The 26721-nt window shown below is 37.4% G+C and overlaps 2 protein-coding genes across 3 annotated transcripts; one reads left to right on the top strand and one right to left on the bottom strand.

Annotated features, from left to right (window-relative positions):
* The first annotated feature begins 1850 nt into the window (after window positions 1-1850).
* On the top strand, window positions 1851-11075 carry LOC307154119 (GATOR1 complex protein NPRL2-like). Of its 2 annotated transcripts, XM_079898894.1 has the most exons (11): window positions 1851-2009; window positions 2181-2272; window positions 4475-4643; window positions 4736-4844; window positions 4932-5068; window positions 6965-7062; window positions 9491-9527; window positions 9606-9699; window positions 9789-9903; window positions 10139-10281; window positions 10366-11075. In XM_079898894.1, exons 1-11 carry the CDS (start codon window positions 1932-1934, stop codon window positions 10431-10433), a joined length of 1140 nt encoding a protein of 379 aa, XP_079755020.1. In that variant the 5' UTR covers window positions 1851-1931; the 3' UTR covers window positions 10434-11075. The 2 variants fall into 2 exon arrangements, with proteins under 2 accessions (XP_079755020.1, XP_079755019.1); XM_079898893.1 differs by lacking the exon at window positions 2181-2272 and having other exon boundaries at window positions 1882-2009.
* A 292-nt stretch (window positions 11076-11367) lies between these two features.
* LOC307154118 (cytochrome b-c1 complex subunit 1, mitochondrial-like) lies at window positions 11368-19989 on the bottom strand. Its single transcript, XM_079898892.1, has 10 exons — window positions 19662-19989; window positions 19322-19520; window positions 16227-16306; window positions 16025-16140; window positions 15797-15940; window positions 14605-14765; window positions 14405-14490; window positions 12312-12400; window positions 12150-12225; window positions 11368-11685 (listed from the first exon to the last, which is right to left on the bottom strand). Exons 1-10 carry the CDS (start codon window positions 19972-19974, stop codon window positions 11621-11623), a joined length of 1329 nt encoding a protein of 442 aa, XP_079755018.1. The 5' UTR covers window positions 19975-19989; the 3' UTR covers window positions 11368-11620.
* Window positions 19990-26721: the final 6732 nt, after the last annotated feature.

Raw genomic sequence — 26721 nt, forward strand, 5'->3', positions numbered from 1 at the left:
GCCCCAACCAGAAGTATTAGAAAAAAGACAAAGGGAGGGTTCATATCAAACAGAAGTATATAATGTAAGGGAGTATATTGGGTCGAGATATGGGGAATATATGCACATTTTTACAGATGCTTCAAAAGATTCAAAAACTGGTCATGTGGGTTCTGCATTCATTATTCCAAAGGTTAACGTGTATAAGAATAAAAGGATATCAGATTGTTTATCGGTGTATACTGGAGAGATGTTTGCAATAATTATGGCAATAAGGTGGATTAGGGAAGTTAAAATATCTAAGGCAGTAATATGTTCAGATTGTAGTTCAGCTCTAATAAGTTTGAAGGAGATGAAGTCAGAAACAAGACAGGATATGGTAATAGAGATAATTCAAGAATTATATTCAATCAAACAAGCTAGTTTAGAGGTACAGTTTTTGTGGGTTCCAGCACATATTGGGTTGAGAGGTAATGAGGAGGCTGATGCATTAGCAAAAAAGGCAATAGAACGAGAAATAGTAGATATACAGATTTTATTTAGTAGGTCAGAAATTAAGTAAATTATTAAAAAGAATATTTTGAAAATATGGCAGCAATATTGGGATAATGAAATAAAAGGTAGACATATGCATCAAATACAGTCAACAGTGGGTAAGGGAAGAATATCAGGTAGGAGTAGGTATGAAGAGAATATGATTACAAGATTAAGATTGGGGCATACAAGATTGAATAGTACATTGCACTTAATAAGTAAGCATCCAACAGGTTTATGTGAGGTATGTGAAGTTAGTGAAACAGTTGAGCATGTATTAATGCACTGTAGGAGATAAAATGTTGAAAGGAAAGAGTTGAAGGAGGAATTAAATAATAGGCCTATATGAGTTAAGTTTACAATTCAAAATGTATTAAAGTCAGATAGGAGTATAATAAATTTAATGGTAGAATATTTGGGAAATACTGGGTTAAATAAGCGTATTTAAATGAGATTATTTTTTTTTTTTCATGTCATGGGGGCTGAGAGTGGACGGAGGAGCTGAACACGCAGCGCCGGATGAAATTCTATGAAGCCTCTATGCGGGTAAATAAGGGGAATTTATGTCGGTAAGGAAAGTGTCAATGGTCAATTTCTAAGATAGGTGGCGGTAATGCATATATGTCTGCGATCCGCCGTAAAAAAGCAAGAAGAAGAAGTAGTTGTGCAAGTAGAAATTAGACAGTATCAGAGAATGTCTAATAAGGCGAGAAGTTTCACTCTCACTACACTTCCGGCTTGTGAACTGGTTGCAGTTGCACTCTGATTCCACATGAGGGCGCTCACAGGAGAGTGCAGAATGAATGGAGGTCAATGGCGGTATACCTCTGAAAATCCACTTTTCTCAGGATATAATTTTTTGTCTAGTAATTTGAATGTTGTATTCGAAAGGAGATGCAAAGAAATTACACATTGCTGGGTGTTAGGTTTTTTAGAGTCACTTATTTGCTTAAAAAAGTCTTTCAAAATGTCAATGACGTCAGAATGCTGACGTCATTAGCAGAATGCTAGCGTGTTATGGGCAACAACAACTCAACCTGTAAGAAATCAAAACAACATAAGTACTTGTTCATTCAACTTTCGACCTAAAACCCATGTTGAATTTGCAAAATCTACAATCAGATCTGAGATTTCTCAACGGCAATCGGGTGAAAGAGACAAATTTAGCCGTCTAGCCCCATTGACTCCCATTCATTTTGCACTCATGGCGATCGCCCCCAGTGGAACTCTGGTGGAACTACAACCAAAATTCGGTACAATAGGACTTGAGTGGGCAGGCTCTCCGTAGACAGGCTCTGACAGTATATAAACAGAAATCAGTGGCGGAGGAGCACAGTAGGTGGCGGTATGCACCTATTTTGTTATTTTGTTACCCTTCCGTGAACACACTGAAGAAGAGTACATCAACATTACTGAACATGGGTACATACAGACGAATAGATTGTATATTTTTCAGTGAATTTCATCCAACGTTAGGACCAAAGATCACATATCAGGTAACATCATAGAAATAAATATTTTTGAGCGAAACAGAATAAGTAACGTTACAGCATGTTTTACAGCCTGGTTTTGTGTTTGCAAACGAGACTGCCATTATGCATACAAGCAAATTAATGTTTATCCGGTTATATTGGAACAAATTATATACAATTTGTGTTTGATCGAAGGTTCCGGAAGAATATATTTCGAGGGAACTTTTTGATACTGTGCAGGTGTACATCATCACCAAACCTGAACTGCAGAACAAGCTCATAACCGTGTACGTACTAAACTTTACTTAAGTCATCTCATTGCTGCACTTGCAATTTTATTTGTATTTGCATTGTTGTTTTAGACTGTTTTAGAGCACAAACATCAATAAACTAAAAACTATCCGCTATATGCTTGTGCGTTTTAAAAATAATTTCTTAAACTAGACCAGACTCCGTTATGACTTGTCTTCATCGAACATGCTCCACATTAAAAAATAAAACGTTAAAATAGTTTGAACGTACTGCTTGTTTTCTTGTCAAAAAACAAGAAGTAGAGGCTTTTGATTTTTTTTTATTTGCTTCAGTGGATCTAAAATTTAATTAGTAAGTTTAATTTAAAAAAATATATATATATATTTTTTATTGCGTTAAGCAACGAAAAAGTGCATACTCAAAAAGAGAAAATCCACAAGCAAATGTTCAATAATAAATATTTGTATAAATGGTATATATATATACACACACTCACCTAAAAGATTATTAGGAACACCTGTTCAATTTCTCATTAATGCAATTATCTAATCAACCAATCACATGGCAGTTGCTTCAATGCATTTAGGGGTGTGGTCCTGGTCAAGACAATCTCCTGAACTCCAAACTGAATGTCAGAATGGGAAAGAAAGGTGATTTAAGCAATTTTGAGCGTGGCATGGTTGTTGGTGCCAGACGGGCCGGTCTGAGTATTTCACAATCTGCTCAGTTACTGGGATTTTCACGCACAAACATTTCTAGGGTTTACAAAGAATGGTGTGAAAAGGGAAAAACATCCAGTATGCGGCAGTCCAGTGGGCGAAAATGCCTTGTTGATGCTAGAGGTCAGAGGAGAATGGGCCGACTGATTCAAGCTGATAGAAGAGCAACTTTGACTGAAATAACCAGTCGTTACAACCGAGGTATGCAGCAAAACATTTGTGAAGCCACAACACGCACAACCTTGAGGCGGATGGGCTACAACAGCAGAAGACCCCACCGGGTACCACTCATCTCCACTACAAATAGGAAAAAGAGGCTACAATTTGCACGAGCTCACCAAAATTGGACAGTTGAAGACTGGAAAAATGTTGCCTGGTCTGATGAGTCTCGATTTCTGTTGAGACATTAAGATGGTAGAGTCAGAATTTGGCGTAAACAGAATGAGAACATGGATCCATCATGCCTTGTTACCACTGTGCAGGCTGGTGGTGGTGGTGTAATGATATGGGGGATGTTTTCTTGGCACACTTTAGGCCCCTTAGTGCCAATTGGGCATCGTTTAAATGCCACGGCCTACCTGAGCATTGTTTCTGACCATGTCCATCCCTTTATGACCACCATGTACCCATCCTCTGATGGCTACTTCCAGCAGGATAATGCACCATGTCACAAAGCTCGAATCATTTCAAATTGGTTTCTTGAACATGACAATGAGTTCACTGTACTAAAATGGCCCCCACAGTCACCAGATCTCAACCCAATAGAGCATCTTTGGGATGTGGTGGAACTGGAGCTTCGTGCCCTGGATGTGCATCCCACAAATCTCCATCAACTGCAAGATGCTATCCTATCAATATGGGCCAACATTTCTAAAGAATGCTTTCAGCACCTTGTTGAATCAATGCCACATAGAATTAAGGCAGTTCTGAAGGCGAAAGGGGGTCAAACACAGTATTAGTATGGTGTTCCTAATAATCCTTTAGGTCAGTGTATATACACACACACAGACCATTTACAAAAATATTTTGTAAATTACTAAATGTTTACAAAAACTACTTAGGTGGCAACATCCACATTTCAATAAGACAATTATCCTAGTATGGCAAAAACATAAGGGATAATTTGCATGTTTAAGGTTCAACAGCAGAAGTCATCTCAAGTTACTCAAACTACTGTACATTAATCTTTCAAGCTTAGCAATAAATTCTGAATCCATTGTTTTCAGATTTCAGTCTTTCCTCATTCATGTATATTGGAGCTTTACTTCCATGGTTAAAAATTGTCCCCACTTGGGGACATTATGAATTATGAATTAAACTGACTGACAAGTAAACTGATTTGCTTTAAATGTATTTAGCTGCAACCATTGAACCTGACGTGTGTGTGTGTGTGTGTTTTCCTGGTTTCTCTATTGGTTTAAATACACCTTACATCTGTGATTTTTACATTTGGTGTAAATTGACTTTTAGAGTTAATGATAAAGACCTGGTTGTGTTTTATATGTGTAACTGATTAAGGACTGCCATGGAGAAGAAACTGATTGGCTGTCCAGTGTGCATTGAGCATAAGAAGTACAGCCGGAATGCCTTGCTCTTCAATTTGGGTTTAGTCTGTGATGCCAGGACAAAAACATGTGCTTTAGAACCTATTGTCAAAAAACTGTCCGGCTACCTCACAACTCTGGAGGTAAAAAATCATTTAATATGCATTTCTGTTATAGTTTCTGTACTTCAAAAGTTGGTCTAACACTTAACCATTTCATAAAATGTTTTGATTAGCTTGAGAGTGGATTCATTTCAAACGAGGAGAGTAAACAGAAGCTGTTGCCTATCCTGTCCACACTTCTTGAGGAACTTAATGTTACAGGAGCCTGCACCCTACCTATTGGTTATATATGTATTTTCTATCTCTCTGTTTCCCTGTCAGTGATTCTCGCCATTTTTATAATCACCCTATCTCCCTCTCTCATAACAGATGACTCTAACACCATCCACTTGAAGCTAATTGAACAGAGGAAAGATCCTCAGGTTGTTCAGGAGTATGATGTACCAGTATTTACCAAGAATAAAGAACACTTTATAAAGTCACAATGGGATCTCACCACACAACAGGTCTACAAAAAATCTTCCCCACTGTTTACTGTCTTTATTTGACTTAAAAAAAAAAAAAAAGTAAATCAGACTTATGATTTATTGCACGTGTTAAGGCCTGTTCACACCGGGACGAATTTTGCGCGCGATATTCGCCGACGTTTAACGCCTCGTGACTAAACAAAGGGCGCTAATGTGAGTGTGCACACCGGCGCGAAAAACGGCACGCGTAAAAGCGTCATTTTTTAAAAAACGCCTCGGGTTCGTTTTTTTGGTTTGACGCGCCGCGTCAAAAACTATCCGACCAATGAGATTGGCGCTTTTGCTCACGTGTCTGGAGCTTCTGAAGTTACAGTAAAACACAACTTGGGGGCGCTCAAACACAAAACGGTCTTGCCGAGCACACATACGTAACGGCGAAGAAGATATACGCCAAGTAGCGCCTACACTGCCGGGAAGAAATAAGACGAGGAAGATGCAAGGCAATATGAATGTAGAGCTGCTGGTCTCGTTGGTGTCGGAACATAAAGAACTATATGACAAACGCGACAGCGACTACAAAAATCTTGATAAAAGAGAACTGTTTTGGAGTGGTTTCTGTTTTACATTAAGCGCCATCTAATGTCAGGGAATGAATTTGCATGTTCACTCGGCTCATCGTCAGTGAAAATCGCTTGGGTGTGAACACAAAAAACGCGTTGAAAAACGCTGGCGAATAACGCGCGCCGATATTCGTCCGGGTGTGTAGGGCCCTTTAGTGATGCATGAGCAGCGTGGTGTTTTTGTTGTTGTTTTTGCCACCCATGTTAACAAACAAGAGCTTGTTTCCGCCACAGAATAAAAAATAAAAAAGGTAATTGCGACTTTTTATCTTACAATTCTGACTTTTTATCTCAGAATTGCGTGATATAAAGTCAGAATTGTGAGTTATAAAGTCAGAATTGCGCAATATAAAGTCACAATTGCGAGAAATGAACTCGCAATTCTGGCTTTTTTTCCCTCAGAATTGCGGAAAACAATTTTTATTATGGAAACAAGCTATGGAAGCTTGTTTATGCCACAGAATAAAACATTTTAAAAGATAATTGCGACTTTTTATCTCACAATTGCGAGTTTAAATCTCGCAATTCTGACTTTATTTCTCAGAATTTCATGATATAAACTCGCAATTGCATGTTATAAAGTAAGAATTGCGAAATATAAACTCGCAATTGCGAGATAAAAAGTCAGAATTGCGAGTTTATTTCTCGCAATTGCGACTTTATATCTTGCAATTCTGACTTTATAACATGCAATTGCGAGTTTATATCATGCAATTCTGACTTTATATCTCGCAATTCTGTCAGAATTGTCAGAATTGCGAGATTTAAACTCGCAATTGTGAGAGAAAAAGTTGCAATTATCTTTTAAAATGTTTTATTCTGTGGCGTAAACAAACTTCCATACAAGAGTGTTCACATTGGAAGCAGGAGAAATGATAAATTTCATAAAATCTGCATTTTGTATTGTAGTGTGTTTTGTTATGGAGTATGTCTGAAAACAAAAAAAGAAGAAAAATGTATCCATTGTTTGAAATAGTTCTATTGTCCGGCTTGGAGAAAGTAACACACTGTCACATTACACTGTACTTTTTATCACAGTGTGACTGAAACAAGACTAATCTGAGCAGTTTATAACACTTAAGGTTTGGTTATACAACAAGGTTTGATTTTACAATTTAGATATATTACAAATAAGATTTCACAAAAATTTAGTTAGTAATACTGACCATAGCCATTGTTTTGTGTGCCACTCACTTGCAGTGTGATACAGGTATAATATTATTTTATTTGGCATACTGTCTTCAAATATAATTTGTTGCCAGAAATATTTCATTTATATAATTTTTTATAATTATTTTGATTACTTTGTTTGCAGATCCTACCCTTTGTAGATGGGTATCGACACATTCAAAAGATCTCTGCTGAGGCCGATGTTGAGCTTAATTTGGTGCGGATTGCTGTTCAGAATTTATTGTAAGTATGATATTATTCCTGTTTTGAGCTGCGGTCATTATCTCAATAATAACTTAAGAAGAATATTCTGTGTTAAATACAGATTAACTCTCTACTCCATTTGTTTTCTGATGGCTTTGGCTCAGTGCAGTTTTTATTTAGGAAAAAGTATAATAAAAGTACATAAGTAAACAAAAATATCTTTAAAGTGTCATAAAACCCCCGTTTTATCATTTGTCATTCACACCTCAGATTTGAAAAAAGACTCCAGAAATGGGTGTGTAAAGCTGTGGAAAAGTGGGAGTATAGGGAGTGGGAAGAGAGGAGACAACAACCAATTAAACATAGTAAACATACACACTCATTATACAAACAAATGAATATTAATGTGAATATTAATATGAGCAGAGACAAACAAACAACATAGCTAGGTGCACTTTGATAAATTAAAAAAAATATAATCCTATAACAACAAAATCACAAAAAAAAAAATCATTAGACTACTAAAAACTATCATTAACAAATCAAATACATTTTGATAAATTATTCTTAGAAATATCAACAAATAAGCATTATAACTATCCAGAGCTATTGGTCTATATGAAAAATGAGGAAGCACATTTTAATAATATTTTCATTATGTTTACAAGCACTCTGAACAAATAACACATCAGTTTAACAGAAAGAATAAAGGCATAGTTTTTTCCTCCAATCTTCTTTGAATTTTCGGTTTGCATCATTGTCTTCTGTATATCAGAATAATTCATGTCATTCCATTCATGATCAGTCAGTCATAGCGTTGTGTCAGTCTCCTTATTTGCACATAAATAATTCATTTGAAGAGGACATGAAATATGTGCGCATACACAGTGCTGATTCATGTTTGGAGGAGCACTTGCATTTATCTGCCACATATGTCAAGATTGTCTCGTTAATAAATTCCACAAATGTGACTTCCAGGGGGCAGAACCTTCACTGTTTGCAGAAACCATAGAAATGAATGAGAAGTGCCATAGACTGAATTTGTTCTCTGATTTCTCTTATAAAGCAGCAACTTTTTGCTGTAAAATCAAAAAATAGATGCACCCAGATATCCTTGTTTATTTTGCGGATCCATGTGAATGGGGATCGTTTTGATAAAGTTGTCATCTGTACATAAAACTTTTCCATTTTTACTCTCAACGGAAGCAGCATCTCTACTAATAGCAAAACTGTAAATTTATCTGCTCCAAGAACATAGCCGTTATTACCTCGCTAATGAGAAATTCATGAAGCTTTTAAATTGTTAAACTATTTTACTGATAAAATCGTCCAAGTGGGAGAAATTGAGTATGTGCTTTCCGCACATAATAAAATGTAATTTTGTGGCAAAAAAAACATTTATTTGCTTGGTCAGTGTTGTTGTGGGTTTTTGTTCTTTTGCAAGCTGTAAGGACCTTTGAAATAACTGAAATCATTTGGAGAAGTGATACGGAACTGTAATGCGATCAAGACCTGCCTGGAACTACTTTTAAAACCGTACATTTCCCTGAAAATAATTGCACACCTTAGAACGTTTGTCAACCAGTCAGATTCAAGCATTCAACAGCCCAGTAGTAGAACTCTGATTAATCTCTTATAAGATGTGATTGGTTGAGTTAGTGAATCCTCTTCCAAAGCGCTTCAGTTTACTAGTGTTTGACTGTTCATCTCGCGCAGCTTAAATGGCAGTTCCCATTTACATGTAAAATTACGAAAGATGTTTCTTTTCCAAAAACACTAATGCATTATTAATAATAACTAGCAGGGTTATTTTTCTCATATTAGTTTCATTAACATTAAGTTTAATTAAAATTGCTCACCCCTTAAGTGGCTATATGTTATCAGATATAAATCTCCCCTCATAGGGCCATCTTTATGATTCTAAATTTTTATTACCATTTAAATCACCATGGCACAGCCACTTTCAATTTGGCCCAGCGTAGCTATGCTAAATTCAAAGTTTAACATGTTTTTTGATAATCATTGATATTGGGACAACACATTCATGGCTCGAGCCTGGTGCAAAATTTCTCTCCAGTGAACGCGGAGGAGAAAGTGTAAAATGTGGAGTGGAGTGTAGATAAGGAAATCAAAAAAATACAAAACATTTCTGGCACCTTTGGTTTTGCTTTGCATTTTGCCATTTCTGCTTTTAAACTCTGGTACAAATGCATGCCATAGATGCTGCTGACAGAGTTCATGTTGTATTTAACCCAGATTATTCTTGAAATTTGGAAATACCTCGACATCACTGATGAATGATACAATGATGAATGCATGAAAATCTAGCACCTGATGAAGTTGTAAAAATGAAATGCACTAAAACCATTAATAGATCATTACAATAGTTGTGTTGCAAAAACTACACATTTCTTACATGTAATAGCAGCTAAAGAGTAATGGACTGAACAATGGTACTGTTTCACAGGTATTATGAAGTGGTAACTCTGGTATCCATATTTCAGGTAAGTTTTTGTTGTTTATTCTAAATTTTATTCTAAATTATTTTTCTTACTTTGGTTTTTGGTTTCCATATTCTACAGTACTCAAATGTTTACTGCACAACACCTAAAGTACAAAACTTGATAGATAAGAAGTGCCTTCAGGAAGAGTGTCTACATTACGTCAGTAAGCTAGGTGAGCAAGTACAGAGATTGTAAATATACATGTATGTGTATGAGATTGAAATGTTTTAGTTCACAGTAGACATTTTACTATGTTACCAGGCCAGAGGACAAGTCTCAGGGATGTGTTCCAGTTGTATTGTGGTTTGACCCCAGGTACAACTGTGCGTGACCTCTGTTCCCGCTATTCTCACCAGCTACAGAGGGTGGATGAAAGGCAAGGCCATTTGAATTTGATTGTGGTTCACGCTTAAATTCCCCAAATTAACATGCAACTAATAAGGCATGCTAGTATTGTTTTCTGTACTACAGAAGAACAATATATAAAGATTATATATTAAGAATGTTTTTGGCTCATTTAGCTGTTGGTTAAGTACCAGTTTGAGCTGTAAGTAAATTTGCTATATAAAATATTCTACTTTTTTTTTCTTTTATTCATGTTGTTGTTGCAGGAAGTTGATTCAGTTTGGCTTGATGAAAGGTCTGATTCGGCGCCTGCAGAAGTATCCAGTCAAGGTTGTTAGAGATGATAGGAGTCGTCCACCGAGACTTTACACTGGTTGCCATAGTTATGATGAAATCTGTTGCAAAACAGGCAAGTATTAAGTTGGCTATGTTATTGCTTTTCACATGAAATTTCCTTTAAACCAGTGACATTATTCCTTTCATGCATTTTCAGGGATGAGTTACAGGGAGTTAGATGAGCGTTTGGAGAATGATCCGAACATCGTTGTTTGCTGGAAATAATGCTGCTGTGACAGAATTATGATTACAGAGAGTTTTATAGTATTAGTAAATTTTGAACGTGAGAGACAGATCCTGGTGCTTTTGCTGTCCCAGACATTCTGTACCTTTATTTATTGTAAATCAACTGCCCTTCACATGTATTTGTGTGTAATCCTTACACCCAAGCTTGCTGAATTGATTAGATTTTGGTTTTAAAAATATTAGAATGTTTTATGATGCATAAATGCAAAATTGAGTCATAAACTAGTTCTATATAAAAAGCAGTCACTGGTTTTGACTCAATTTCGTATGTGGCAGGCTATAGTGTGGTTGATGATAGAGAAGCAGTTCTAATTTTTTTCAAAGTTATACATGTTTAACTTTCCTTACTCTGAGGAAAAAAGTAGTAAACATGGACCAGACCTCCTGAGACCAAGTCAACTGTTGATCTTAAATCCATTGTTTTTAAAGCGTTACCTTGTGGATTCGCTGTTAAATTGGGCTAAGTTTAGAATGAACTATTTAAATAAATTGATAAAGTCAAAGTGTTTGCTTTACAGATTGTGTAATCTGCGGTTGCACAAATATTTGATTACGTCACTCCATTTCTGTCACATCAAATATTGCAGTCCCTGTACAATAAAATATGTGTGGACAAGTTTGCTTAATGTATCTGATTTTTTGAACTGTAGCTCCTTTAACAATCACTAGATTGACAGAATGCTCCCCAATGCAAAACTTAAATGGTATGTGTGCTTGTGTATGTTGATAGTAGCAAAAATAATCAATCATCCTTAAAATATTTTAAAAGCTGTCATGTAAACGTCCTATATTCTTTAACTATTTCTTTAACAAATACACCTTCCCTTCTCTCCTTAACCCACAAATAAGTTTACAACCCATTTAGAAGCTGAATGAGTTACTTTTTCATGAAGCAACTGAAACAAATCAAACACTAGATGTGACAGGGTTTTATTTGAAGTTGGTTTGAGAGCTATTGCTATATACAAAAAGGACAAATAAAACCACAAATTCATAAATAGCTCTGCCCCATGTCGGACATTCCAGATGTATATGTACCAAATTATTCCTCTTCATCTGAGCTTTGGAAAGAGATGACAACTATGCTACCCATCAAATTCATACAAGATAAGGGTATGGATACGACGAGAGGACAAAAATTGCAGAGCTGACAGCCCAAGGAACATTTAAAATCGGAGCCAGTACATAGCACTTCTCATTCTGTTATAATCTGGCAGCTGCTCTACTGGACCTGCATAGAGAAAGAAAAGTATGAAAGGTTACAAAACAAAAAAAATACAAGTGAATTTTCATGACTCTTAATACTAATTTCAATACCACAGCATTTGGGTTGGATGTGTAGCAATTTCTATCTATTAAATTATGATAGCAGAATTAATCATTGGACCAACTGTCCATAAATAAGCTGCAGCTAGATCCAGAAAATAACCATATTAGGGATGTTAATGATTAGAAATTGATTAATCTGATCATCGAAATGGTAAGCTAAATGGTATCTATTGATTAAGTTTAGAACAAAAAGTTCAGGAATCATGAGAGCAGATGGTAAAATAAAAAACATATATATGCAGACATTTATATGACATCAGTTATATGACATGCTAATATAAAAAAGCAGCACACATTTATTCATTTCAATGTAGAATTGCAAAAAATATAAAAATTTATATTAAATATAAAAATAAATGGACTCACCGACTGCAGACACAGCTGGGCATTTGTCATAGATGTATTTAGAGCAGACATCACGGACAATCCTGGGAGTCACAGCCTAGCAAGACAAAAACAAAATGGCAAATTAACCTCAAACAGTGCAGTCACTCATCCACTGTGGGATTGTTAACGTGGACAATTTACCTCAATTCTGGCATCCCACTCTGCCAATGGGATGCGGCGACCATAATTTAATATGTGCCTGCCAATGTCATCACAAACAGGTGTAGTTCCTGAGAACAGAAAGAAGGATATTATAGATAGAAGTAGTCTGATAGAAAGGGGAAATGTATATATTATAATTATTATTAGTTTAAAAAAAAAAAAAGTGAAGAATCTGTATTACTAGCCCTACTGTTGGTGCACATAATATATTATTGGACAATGGATAAAAAAAAAAATTTTCTCCAATACCTTAACTGAAAATTAGTTATAGAATACATGTGAGCACCAGAAATTACTTGCGTGTACAGTATTTGACCAAAAAGAAAAGCGTGTGTTTTGCAAAGATTACGTTAGGTTACGTCACACTGTGAGGCAACGTGTTACGTTGTCTTTGGGCTTGTTTCAACAGCGATAATAAGTAAAGATATTCAGTTTTAAATATTCGGATTATGTGTCAAGTAGTAGTAAGCGATTACATGTTATAATATCAGACAATCACAATGAAACAAGCCCAACTACAATGCAGATTAGATTTTGAAATAATCCTCAGAGTGACATGAGACTAACTTGGTTAAAAAAAAAATAAAAAAAAATAAAAAGGTATTTTTTCACACAAATACTTGCTATAGCTTGAGTAAAACTAATGTGCTTGTCATATTAGTAGTAAGGATGGCTCGATACCATTTTTTATTTCCAATATAGATAGATACAGTAATCTGTTATCTGCCAATAACAATGCCATTTCTGTTTTATTTTTTTGTTTTGTTCTTGACCAGTTAAGGTACAATTACAAATTACTATGTGTTACAATATTGCTAAATGTATCAATATAGCGGGTGAATTATGTAAATTATTTATATTACGATGAACTATGACTTTCTCCACTGACATTACAAGTTGTACAAATTGTCTCTAAGGATGCTGATTTTTAGAAGGCAGCTGTCTTGACTCTGAGATGCCAAACAGGTACTTTGATAGTTATGTGATGTGGGAGTGGCATAGGTTAGTCTGCAGGACAGAAGAGAACATGACAGATTTTATAATAAAACATGAATCAACATTGGTTTGGCTTTTCAGAGATGGCAAGAACTGAGGAATTTAAAATGTTGTACACGTTGTGAAACGGAGATGCTGTTTTGCAAGTAAGGTATTTTATTTCACAGATTATATTCTACATTACCATATGTAGCTCTCTAACAGAGTTGATTGTAAAGCATTATCTATTGTGAAGTCATTTCATTTTGATGGTTGTAGCGCTGTGCTGGAATTTATTTTCAAGGATGCACTGTCTATTAATGGGTGTAGGCTAAAGTAATGTCTTGAGCGAGTCAGCTTGAGATCCTTTCCATCTAAACTGGTTATATCTCTAAAGGCCTAGTAGTTAATGTTTTAATGAACAGTAGGATAACCATAATCATCTGCAGTCACGCAGAGCTGAAGCACAACCAAAATGTTTTTTCCGCAAAATGCATGCAGTTTTGTTTTTTAACCGCTAGATGGAAAAAAGTTACATAGTGTACCTTTAAAAAAACACAAAATGATCACCGTACTAAAAGAGACAAGGGATAGCTGCAGGTCGGAGTCCAAAATTTTGGTATGCGTTTTTTCATATTCGTCATTCGGTGGCTCTGAATTGTCAAAACACCTCTCTAAATGCTTGCTACGGATGCGAAAAACGAAATAAAAAATAAAAATGTAAAAAACGAACCCGATCCGAATTATTTTTTGGCGAAAGTTTCGGAGGCAGTGTGCAAACATGATTGAAACAACGTGAGGTCATATTTATTTTTTAACGTGCGAAAATTTCGGACTCAGTGTGCAAGGACCTTAAAGGTCGTGCCAAAAAGTGAACTGCTACAGAAAAAAAAACCTAACCCTACCCCACACCCTGACAGACAGCTTTTAAGACCAATGATAAAAATTCTCCACATCATCACGCTCATTACTCCAACCTGCAGATACCCACACTTGTACTAAAATACAACTGAATCTGTGCTAAATACATAGATTTGATGCAAAGAGAGAGAATGTATAGAATGTGCATGGGTAATGAGTATGTTTGAGTTTATTACCATTGAGTTGTCCCACTAAGCTAGCTTTCAAAGCATTTTTGGCTCGAGCCACATCACTCTCAGTCACTGTGGTGCACAAATTCATCCTGTAATACAGAAACATCAACAGCACGTATTAATCACCTCAAATAGGACTATAACACATCAGATGACAATTGTATATACTGTCAGGAATAGCTGAAGGCATGCCAGTGACTTACCAGGCATTCTGAGCCCAATGCATCATGTCCTCTATTTTATGTTTGTCTGTAACAAAATAAATACCCAGCAGTCCAGTGTCACTGTATGAAGAGTGGAAAGCCTGGAAACTGTGACACAGGTTCAGCTCTGCAGCCAGGCGAGCAAGACGACTGCTTAAGTTCTGTATACAGCATACAAATAAAGACATGATCATAATGCAACCACCATTTTACTTGATAAATTACAATTTGTACCATGCTTAGCTAATTTACAATTAAAAATTATTTCCATTGTTTATGCCCGGCATTAGAGTTTAAACTAGAGACGGTACGTAAAATAAAAACTATAACAAATACTACTATAAAAGGTGTCTGTATGTCATTTTCATGACAATATAAACATAATACATCACTAACAGGTTAAGTAAAAGTATATTGAATGTATTCAGTAAAATGCTTCGCTCAAATTACTTTTTCTAGTAGACTAACAAGTTATGGACATTGAATGGCATCAATTTCATGATGTAATTGACAGTATTTGAAAGCTCAGGCTTTTATATTGGTACCATATCAGTTATTTTGCATGTTGCCAATGACAGTATTTGAAAGCTCAGGCTTTTATATTGGTACCATATCAGTTATTTTGCATGTTGCCAATAACAATACAATGTACTGATATTGAACATACATTGGTCAATACTGGATATTATGTTAATGTTCCCTATTTTTACCCTTAGATTAATTTTGTCATCGAACTCAAGTTTATTCTTTAAAAATATGAAATATTTTTTTTTCATATTGTGCACTATAATGTTGATGCCCAGATTCACTGGTAGCACGTAATATATAAAAAGCTATAAAAATATAAAAAGTTTTTTATTTTTATAATTTTTTTCTATTTAGACAAAATAGTATAGCGGCATGAAAATAATCATCAGTTATATCATTCCTGTGCATGGAGAAATCAAGAGACAAACTGATTTACAATGGCCAAGTTTTAAGGTTGCTCTATGCTGCATTTCATTAAAACAGAAAGAAAGCCTCTCATACTAGAATTTTCCAGGAGCCATCTTGCAAAAGATTGCAAGAGAAATCAAGAATCCCTTAAGTTAATCAGAATCAAATCACAAGGTACCTAGAATCATACTTCTACTCAATACATGCAAAAAAAAAAGTTAAGGAGAAAGAAGTTTAACCAATGTAATAAACTAACCTTGCCACCTCCGAATGTGATGTCATAGCTGCCAATAATGGAATTGGCAACCATGAGTGGCACAATATCAGGACTTGCAGCTCCAGCTCCCTCTACAGCAATAGCAACATGTGCTAGTGGCATTGCATCATCACGCATACGAATCTGAAAGCAAGACAGGATCAGACCAACGGCAAGTCAAGTAATGGCAAAAAATGAGGCTCTCTCACACATACACGCAATTCATACCTCACTACCAGTGAAACGGCATGGGGACAGAACAGGTACAGCATCACCCTCGTATTCAAAAGAAACACCACTGAAATGCTGCTTAGCCAGAGCCACAAGGTCATCATGGTTCACTCCTACAGCGGAACAGAAAGACAGTATTTAAGCGATAAACTTTGCTGTCTGTGGCTTTTCAAGTTTGATAATAGTTCAAGAGCAGTACCTCCAGCTGTAGCCAGGACCATGCGAGGAGCTTTATAATGGCTATTGATGTATTCCACCAAATCATTACGAGTTAGTGTCCTTGAAAATTCAAGAGTACAAACAAAAAAACATTATTTCCTTTAGGAACATGTTTCATTGGGTATGTTTACAAGTAGGGTTGTTCTTGGTACTAGAGCAAAAACGTTGAATTAAGTAATTTTAATAATGTTGTCCTGTTTCATGTCATCCTTTGGTTATCACTGTCCTTCATCGCAGTTTTCGATTCAATTGCGCATTTAAATATGGTTGTCAATCCAGAAACTTTGCAGTGTACTAAGCAGCATGAAAACTAAACTAAACTCAAATTGTGAATGGGTAATAAACAAAGCAAGAGAAGAGCTTTATAATCAATAAGGCTGTCAATCTCTAAAGTGCAAGTTCACTGAATTCTGCACTATCAGAAACTCCTGTTATATACACTGCTCAAAAAAATAAAGGGAACGCTTTTTAATCAGAGAATAGCATCAAGTCAGTTAAACTCCTGGGATATTGATCTGGTCAGTTAAGTAACAGAGGGGGTTGGTAATCAGTTTCAGCTGCTTTAGTGTTAATGACATTAACAGCAGGTGCACTAGATGGGCAACAGTGAGACAACCCCCAAAACAGGAATGGTTTTACAGGTGGAGGCCACTGACATTTTTTCCCTACTCATCTTTTCGGACTGTTTTTCACCAGTTTTGCATTTGGCTAGGGTCAGTGTCACTACTGGTAGCATGAGGCGATACCTGGACCCTACAGAGGTTGCGCAGGCAGTCCAGCTCCTTCAGGATGGCTCATCAATACATGCCATTGCCAGAAGGTTTGCGGTGTCTCCCAGCACAGTCTCAAGAGCATGGAGGAGATTCCAGGAAGACAGACAGCTACTCTAGGAGAGCTGGACAGGGCCGTAGAAGGTCCTTAACCCATCAGCAGGACCGGTATCTGCTCCTTTGTGCGAGGAGGAACATGATGAGCACTGCCAGAGCCCTACAAAATGACCTCCAGCAGGCCACTGGTGTGAATGTCTCTGACCAAACAATCAGAAACAGACTTCATGAGGGTGGCCTGAGGGCCCGACGTCCTCTAGTGGGCCTTGTGCTCACTGCCCAGCACCAGGGAGCTCGATTGGCATTTCCCATTGAACACCAGAATTGGCAGGTCCGCCACTGGTGCCCTGTGGTATTCACAAATGAGAGCAGGTTCACCCTGAGCACGTGACAGACAGGAAAGGGTCTGGAGAAGCCGTGGAGAATGTTATGCTGCCTGTAACATCATTCAGCATGACCGGTTTGGTGGTGGGTCAGTGATGGTCTGGGGAGGCATATCCATGGAGGGATGCACAGACCTCTGCAGGCTAGACAATGGCACCCTGACTGCCATTAGGTATCGGGATGAAATCCTTGGATCCATTGTCAGACCCTATGCTGGTGCAGTGGGTCCTGGGTTCCTCCTGGTGCACAACAATGCCCGGCCTCATGTGGCGAGAGCATGCAGGCAGTTCCTGGAGGATGAAGGAATGTTACCATTGAAGGGCCACCACGCTCACCTGACCTACATCCAATAGAACACCTCTGGGACATTGTGTTTCAGTCTATCTGACATCACCTGGTTGCACCTCAGACTGTCCAGGAGCTCAGTGATGCGCTGGTCCAGATCTGGGAGGAAATACCCCAGGACACCATCCGTCGTCTCATTAGGAGCATGCCCCGACGTTGTCAGGCATGCATACAAGCACGTGGGGGCCATACAAACTACTGAGTACCATTTTGAGTTGCTGCAATGAAATTTCAGCAAAACTGACAAGCCTGCTGCATCATTTTTTCACTTAGATTTCCGGGGTGTCTTTGAATTCAATCCTCTGTAGGTTGATCATTTTCATTTCCATCAAACGATGTGGCATCCTTTCGTTCATAACACATTACCCAGTCCATATTAGTATAGATATCCAGCATGATATTTTTCCCCATTGAGATCTGATGTGTTTTCAAAGTGTTCCTTTAATTTTTTTGAGCAGTGTATATATATATAAAAAAAAGCTTTTTTTAATTGTACAATGAATATCGCATTTACATCGTTTTTACACTTTGCTGGTTAAAGTGAAAAGACTTGCCAGCGTGTGGCTCGTGTTGAACAAAAACTTTTACGTTTTCAGTGGTGACAAGTGGATTCTAACACACTGACTAGCTCCTCTGATAGGCCATTGTGTTCACGGTCTGAACAGATATGATTGCGATTGGCTACAAAGCTAAATCATGCTGTAAATAGAAATCTTTGATGCTCAGAGAGCACTCAAACAAACATGAATGACAGTATTTGAATGCAGCATCTATCGAATATACCTGGTATAGTACTGGTTCATTTGACAACCATATTTACATGCACTTATTTTCATCAATCCGAATTAATCCAATCCGATTTCAGATACTAAAAGTTTTGTTTATATGAACTCTAAACTTTGCAGTTTGACATATTTTCATTTGTGTCCATTTATGCATTTTGGAAAAAAAACTTCACCACTGTGCCCCCGTCACTGCATTGAGAAGCCGATAAATGTCACCGCAGCTACCGTGAGCATGATCGTTTTTTTTTTTTTTTGCCCTTGATGACATGCCTTAAAGGAAAGCTGACAAATATGTCAGAAGAGATTTTTTGCAAATATTTTGGAAATGATCAGTCTCCTCCACTGACCAATTCGTAACGCATAAATAAACATGCATGCTCTTAAAAAGTCAAACGTATGTAAACAGATCTTATTATAAAAGGGCTCTTGTAAACATATACAAATCACAGCATTGCGCATGTGCTCAAGGTATTTTTTAAACCGATTAAGAAGATAGTTGTATTCAAGCATTTACATGCTCAGTTTTTTTTCTTATTGATTGGATTATTTCAGGTCTACACACATACACGCACACACACACACACACCTTTCAATCCGATCAAAAATGAATTCGGATCAAGCTCAATCCGATCAACTGAGGTATTTACATGACGTCTTTCAATCTGAATGACACACGGGTCAAGCATTTGAAACATGAAATACAATATCTTGCATCCTGAAAGCTGTGTGCATACCTGGCATTGACAGAGGGACCAAGAACACTATGGCCCAGAGGAGTACCCTGGAAAGCAGTAGCATGAAGCAGATCCAGGCAAACATCCTGCAAGCTACCTTCCACCTCTTCCAGCTCTCTTAGCACCACATTCCTCTGCTGCTCCATCTCAGCCTCACTCAAAGATGAGCTCTGCACTACTTCTGCCAACAGCTCCACCGCTAGAGGGAACAACACAATAAAGAGACATCATTAGTAAGATCTTAAAATACCATTTTAGATCTTAATATACATTAGCATAAATAAATTGTGTCTGTTTGAGAAATGGGTCTATTTCATAGTTCAGTTGTTTGTTCTCTAACCTTTAGGCAAGTCCTTGGCAAGGGTCTTCATGTAATAAGCAGTGTGTTCGCGAGAGGTGTATGCACTCAGGTGAGCTCCCATAGACTCCACTGCCTGTTCAAGAGCAGACTGTGGGTGCTTCTTTGTGCCCTTGATCCAAGAATAGTTTGGAATACGAAGGAAATCATGCAAATTAGTGAAACAGTTTTTAATTGTTTGGCTAATAGAATGGGTTGTGGTGTGCAAGCATTCTAAAAGGAAGGCTATTTTCACAAAACAATATTCATGTTTTTTTTTCCCCACTATAAACAGAAATTCAGAATTATACACCATGTGCTCATAGGAAGTACTACATTCAATAATTATTGTAAATGTCAACAACCTGAGCTCAGGTCAATTATCACCATGTGAAAACTAGTAAGCAAAATGCAAATGTTAGAATCATAAGATGTATAAAATTGGCTACAAATAAGTTCTTTAGCTTTGAATACCAAGTAGAAAGTGTTCAAATTGGACAATGATACAAGTGAGAAGAGGTGAATGAGGAAAAGGAGGGGAAGGAAGGCCAAGAAGAACATTAGCCTCTGATGAGACCTGTGCTGCTCTTTCATTGACCATATTCTTTCCCATGTATACGATACACGTTGAACTGAGCAGAAATTCCGCATTAGAATATGTTGACCGACTCTTACTGTATTTGGTTGAATATTTCATTCACAGTAGTTTTCCAATTATGGTTCTATATTTGTTCATTCAAATCTTTTTACAGTAAATATTGCAAATGTATACAAAATATCTGATGCGTGTTCATTTGAAAAATCTGTTCGATTCGTCCCAATAGCTTGAGATTTGTATTTTTAGGGCCCAAGCCCTGAAAGGGCGAAGGCCCTATTGTTTTCATAAGGATTATTTATTTATTTTTAGGGCCCAAGCCCTGAAAGGGCGAAGGCCCTATTGTTTTCGTTAAGATTATTAGGGCCCAAGCCCTGAAAGGGCGAAGGCCCTATTGTTTTCGTTAAGATTATTATTAGGGCCCAAGACCTGAAAGGGCAAAGGCCCTATTGTTTTCGGTAGGATTATTTATTATTAGGGCCCAAGCCCTGAAGGGGCGAAGGCCCTATTGTTTTCGTTAGGATTATTATTATTAGGGCCCAAGCCCTGAAAGGGCGAAGGCCCTATTGTTTTCGGTAGGATTATTTATTATTATTATTATTATTATTATTATTATTAGGGCCCAAGCCCTGAATTTTTGGTTTTATTTTTTTTATTATTATTATTTTTTTGCCTTTTTGCCACTTTTGGAGGAACCAGAATGCGCTATTTAGTAAAAAAAAAAAAGTCATGCATAGGGCTATACTGCCCTCTTGTGTTCAAAATCAGGTAGGCCCATTGTATATTGTATTTATATATAAATATATTAGCGATGTGACTGAGAATTTTTTCCCACTGGTTAATCGATGTGTGACAGCGCGGCGGGGGCTTTTAAATCGCTACCTTAAAAGCGAAAGTGAAATATGGACGTCCAGTAGGAATGAACTAAAAAACATTCACTCTGTTCTGCTCGTTCCTCGCTGTAGACACATATTGCCCATGCAGCCGTGAGCATTTTAGTTTCATTTTAAAAATAGCACCATTTCAGGGGTGGGATTGCTTGAATGTTTTTTTACAAAAGCACAATGTTGTGTTTTATTGTGAGTGTACATAAATATAAGTAAACACATTGCAATTTAAATGATGTCCTGTATGAACAAAATTACGGAGTAACCTATATTTTTATGTTTCCACTGTTCGATCGCGCCAGCGCCACACACATACACACACACACACACACACACACACACACACACAAACAAACAAACACAACGACAACATATTGTGCATTCCAGCATTGCAATCTTGACATCGCAGCCTGTTCATTATAGCCTTAATAAAATATAATAATAAAATAGTCAACCTAACATATAAAAATTACACTGCTCTGTTTAAATAGACAGTAGTACAATTCATACTATTCACAGAAATCACTGCTCAACTGTGATGTTTCCAAGCACATTTTTGCGCATGTGAAGAGCATGTGAAGTTATCCCTTCAATATTGGAACGTGAGTGAAGTACAAAGCCTATAATAAACAATAGTTTAGCATCCAAAAAATATAATATATATATATATATATATATATATATATATATAAATATAACTGCGAGCAGCGATGGAGGGCCCAAGCTGGTGACACCGCCACCCCGGTGCCTTAAGTGTAACTAAAGGCACCAGGGTGGCGGTGCCACCGGCTTGGGCCCGCAATCACTGCTCGCAGCTATATTTTATTATTATTAGGGCCCAAGCCCTGAAAGGGCGAAGGCCCTATTGTTTTCGGTAGGATTATTATTATTAGGGCCCAAGCCCTGAAAGGGCGAAGGCCCTATTGTTTTCGTTAGGATTATTATTAGGGCCCAAGCCCTGAAAGGGCGGAGGCCCTATTGTTTTCGTAAGGATTATTATTAGGGCCCAAGCCCTGAAAGGGCGAAGGCCCTATTGTTTTCGGTAGGATTATTATTATTAGGGCCCAAGCCCTGAAAGGGCGAAGGCCCTATTGTTTTCGGTAGGATTATTATTAGGGCCCAAGCCCTGAAAGGGCGAAGGCCCTATTGTTTTCGGTAGGATTATTATTATTATTATTAGGGCCCAAGCCCTGAAAGGGCGAAGGCCCTATTGTTTTCGGTAGGATTATTATTATTATTATTATTATTATTATTATTATTTTGTCAACCTTTCGGCCACTTTTGGGGCCCTTAACATGCTCGAAAACTCTTGAAATTTTGCACACAGGTCAGAACCCGCGGCCATCAGGGCCGGACTGAAGCTGGTACCCGGGCGTGGCAGGGGGGCTCGACAGCGCCCCCTGGAACGGGATCCGAACACTTGTCCATAAATCAGACACGCTTGCATGTAAAAATATGAAACTCGGTACACATATATAACTCATCGGGCCGAACAACTTTCGTGCTCTAAGTTTTACGCCAGCCCAACAGGAAGTCGGCTATTTAGGGTTGTTTGGAAACGCATGCTGTGGAATTTAATGTACTCCTCCTAGGGAATTCATCGATTCGCCTCCAAACTCGGTGTGCATGAAGTCAAGACATTGAGGATGCTAAATTGCGGACGGATTTTTGATATCTCGAACGGTTTGGCCGTGGCGAGGAAACGAATTTATGGCGAAAAAATGAAACAGGAAGTGTGTTATAACTTCTGCATACATTAACTGATCTTGATGAAACTTCAGCAGTGTGTTCGTTGTAAGAGGCCGATCGCACAGATGTGACTATTGTGAGTCAAAGTTATAGCGCCACCAACAGGCAGCAGGAAGTACATCACTATTAAAATGCTTTGAAATCACTGTCTTATTTTTACCAGATTTGCTTCAAACTTTATGTGTACAATGTAGACACACGGCAGATGTAAACCTGTGAAAGGATTATTGATATCTTAGATACTGTTGCCGTGGCAACGCATCAAACTTTAATATTCTTTTTTTATGCTTTTGAGACTCTTAACATACTTGAAATTGCATGAAACTCGACAGACACATCACATTTATTATCCAGTAGACATGTGCAAAGTTTCAGAAACGGGCGTGGTGAGGGGCTCAGTAGCGCCACCTTTAGTCATAAGTGGGGGTGTTAGTTTTATCAACAGCAACAAAACTTGGTATGTGTATTGTTCTCATCAAGACGGACAACTTTCTAATTTACATGAACCATCTCTGACCAACAGGAAGAGAGATATTTTGGTTTGAATGTGGATTTTCTGAAGAATTTTCTCTCCCTCTCTGTGTCTGTGTGTGTGTGAGGGGAGGGGGGGATTTGACTATTGCTTTTATATTGTTAATCAAGGTTTCAGGGGCTTTTGGGGTCCTTAACGTGCTCAAAAACTCTTGAAACTTTGCACACAGGTCAGAACCCACGGCCATCAGGGCCGGGCTGAAGCTGGGACCCGGGCGTGTCTGGGGGGCTCAACAGCGCCCCCTTGAACGGGGTTCTAAAACTTGATCCATATATCAAACACGCTCGCATGAATTAATATGAAACTCAGTACACATATAGATCTCATCGGGCCGAACAACTTTACCCCGGTCAAGTTTTACGCCAGCCCAACAGGAAGTCAGCTATTATGGGTTGTTTGGAAAACGCTTGCTGTGGAATGTGAAATACTCCTCCTAGAAAATTCACCGTGCCCCCTTCAAACTCGGTGTGGATGTAGTCAAGACATTGAGGATGCTAAATTGCGGACGGATTTTTGATATCTCGAACGGTTTGGCTGTGGCGAGGAATCGAATTTATGGCGAGAAAAGAGAAACACGGAAGTGGAATAACTTCTGCATACATTAACTGATCTTGATGAAACTTCAGCAGTGTGTTCGTGGTAAGAGGCCGATCAGATGGATGTAGCTATTGTGAGTCAAAGTTATAGCGCCACCAACTGGCAGCAGGAAGTGTGTCACTTTCAACATGCTTTTGACAAAAGTGGGGGGGTTAGTTTTAACTACAGTAAAGAAAAAATAGTTTGTATATTGTTCTCATCAAGCCGGACAACTTTCTAATTTACATTCAATAGCTCTGGCCATCAGGAAGTCAGATATTTTGGTCTGAATGTGGATTTTTTTGCAAAATCAGCCTCTGAATTTTTAGCCACTCCTCTTAAACTATTTATTTTATTCGTACCAAACTTTTTCAACATGATGAAACTACATTAAATATGCTAAATTGTGAATGGATAATAAATATCTCAAACGGTTTTGCTATGGCGAGGGATTAAATAATGTCCAAAAAGGAAACACTAAAAATCTTCTAAAAATGTAATTATATACCATTTATTTCTATATAAAAGTATACAAATATCACAACTAAACCCATTTTATTCTGTTTTTGCAATTCAAGAAGAATGAAAAAGTTAAAACAGGCTATTTAGTGCTATTTGGTTCAACAAAAAAGCAAACATAGGGCTATACTGCCCTCTTGTGTCCAAAAGGACATCAAAATAGTATATAAAACGTGCGTGATGCGTGATGGTTCTGCCGTGATCTTTGTTTAACTATTTTCGCTGCTGAAACAGAACAAAAACAGTCAACATTGCATCTAAAATGTAAGTGACTTAATTGTAACTGTTTATTAACCTGTTGTATGAAATCTAGGGGTGGGAGAAAAAATTTATTCTTAGATGCATCGCGATGCGGACGTGGACGATTCTGAATCGATTCACAAATGTCAAAAAATCGATTCTCTAAAAAAATATTTTCTAATAACGTAATATTGACGGAAGGCAAAAGGCGGAACTCTAAGCGGACGTGCGTGCAGTCTGTGGCGCGCACATAACAGAGAAGTTTCTTCTGCTCACCAAGGCTGCATTTATTTGATTAAAAATACAAACAAAAACAGTAATATTGTAAAATATTATTCCAATTTAAAACAGCTGCTTTCTATTTTAATATATTTTAAACTGTTATTTATTCCTGTGATCAAAGCTGAGTTTTCAGCATCATTACTCCAGTCGTCACTGTCACATGATCCTTCAGAAATTATTCTAATATGATGATTGATACTCAAGAAACATTCATTATTATTTTAAATGTCGAAAACAGTTGTGTACAGTCTTTGATGAATAGAAAGTTCAAAAGAACAGCATTTATCTGAAATCTAATGCTTTTGTAACGTTAAACACTACCGCTCAAAAGTTTTGGGTTAGTAATAATTAAAATTTTATTTTTTGGGGAAATAAATAAAATAAATCAGTACTTTTATTTATGAAGGATGAGTTAAACTGATCAACAGTTACAGTAAAGACATTTATAATGTTAAAAATATATATATTTGAAATATATGCTGTTCTTTTGAACTTTACATTCATCAAAGCATTTTGAAAAAAAAAAAAATCTGTACACAACTGTTTTCAACATTGAAAATAATAATGAATATTTATTGAGCATCAATCATCATATTAGTATGATTTCTGAAGGATCATGTGACACTGAAGACTGGAGTAATGATGCTGAAAACTCAACTTTGATCACAGAAATGAATTACTATGTAAAATATTAAAAAATTGAAAACAGCTGTTTTAAATTGGAATAATATTTCACAATATTACTGTTTTTGTTTGTATTTTTAATCAATAAATGCAGCCTTGGTGAGCAGAAGAGACTTTTTCTAAAAACATTAAAAATCTTACTGACCCCAAACTTTTGAACAATAATATATATATATATATATATATATATATATATATATATATATATATATATATATGTGTATGTGTGTGTATTTATGTATGTATGTATGTATATGTATATGTATATATATATATATATATATATATATATATATATAAATATAGCTGCGAGCAGCGATGGAGGGCCAAAGCCGGCGGTACCGCCACCCCGGTGCCTTTAGGTAACTAAAGGCACCGGGGTTGCGGTGCCACCGGCTTGGGCCCGTAATCGCTGCTCGCAGCTATATTTATTATTATTATTATTATTTTGTCAACCTTTCGGGCACTTTTGGGGCCCTTACCATGCTCGAAAACTCTTGAAACTTTGCACACAGGTCAGAACCCGCGGCCATCAGGGCCGGGCTGAGGCTGGTACCCGGGCGTGGCAGGGGGACTCGACAGCGCCCCCTGGAACGGGATCCGAACACGTGTCCATAAATCAAACACGCTTGCATGTAATAATATGAAACTCGGTACACATATAGATCTCATCGGGCCGAACAACTTTCGTGCTCTAAGTTTTACGCCAGCCCAACAGGAAGTCGGCTATTTAGGGTTGTTTGGAAACGCATGCTGTGGAATTTAATGTACTCCTCCTAGAGAATTCATCCAATCTCCTCCAAACTCGGTCAGCATGAAGTCAAGACATTGAGGATGCTAAATTGCGGACAGATTTTTGATATCTCGAACGGTTTGGCCGTGGCGATGAAACGAATTTATGGCGAAAAAATTAAACAGGAAGTGTGTTATAACTTCTGCATACATTAACTGATCTTGATGAAACTTCAGCAGTGTGTTCGTTGTAAGAGGCCGATCGCA

This window comes from Squalius cephalus (assembly GCF_949319135.1).
Source record: "Squalius cephalus genome assembly, contig: scaffold_70, whole genome shotgun sequence".
NCBI classification, from domain to species: domain Eukaryota; kingdom Metazoa; phylum Chordata; class Actinopteri; order Cypriniformes; family Leuciscidae; genus Squalius; species Squalius cephalus.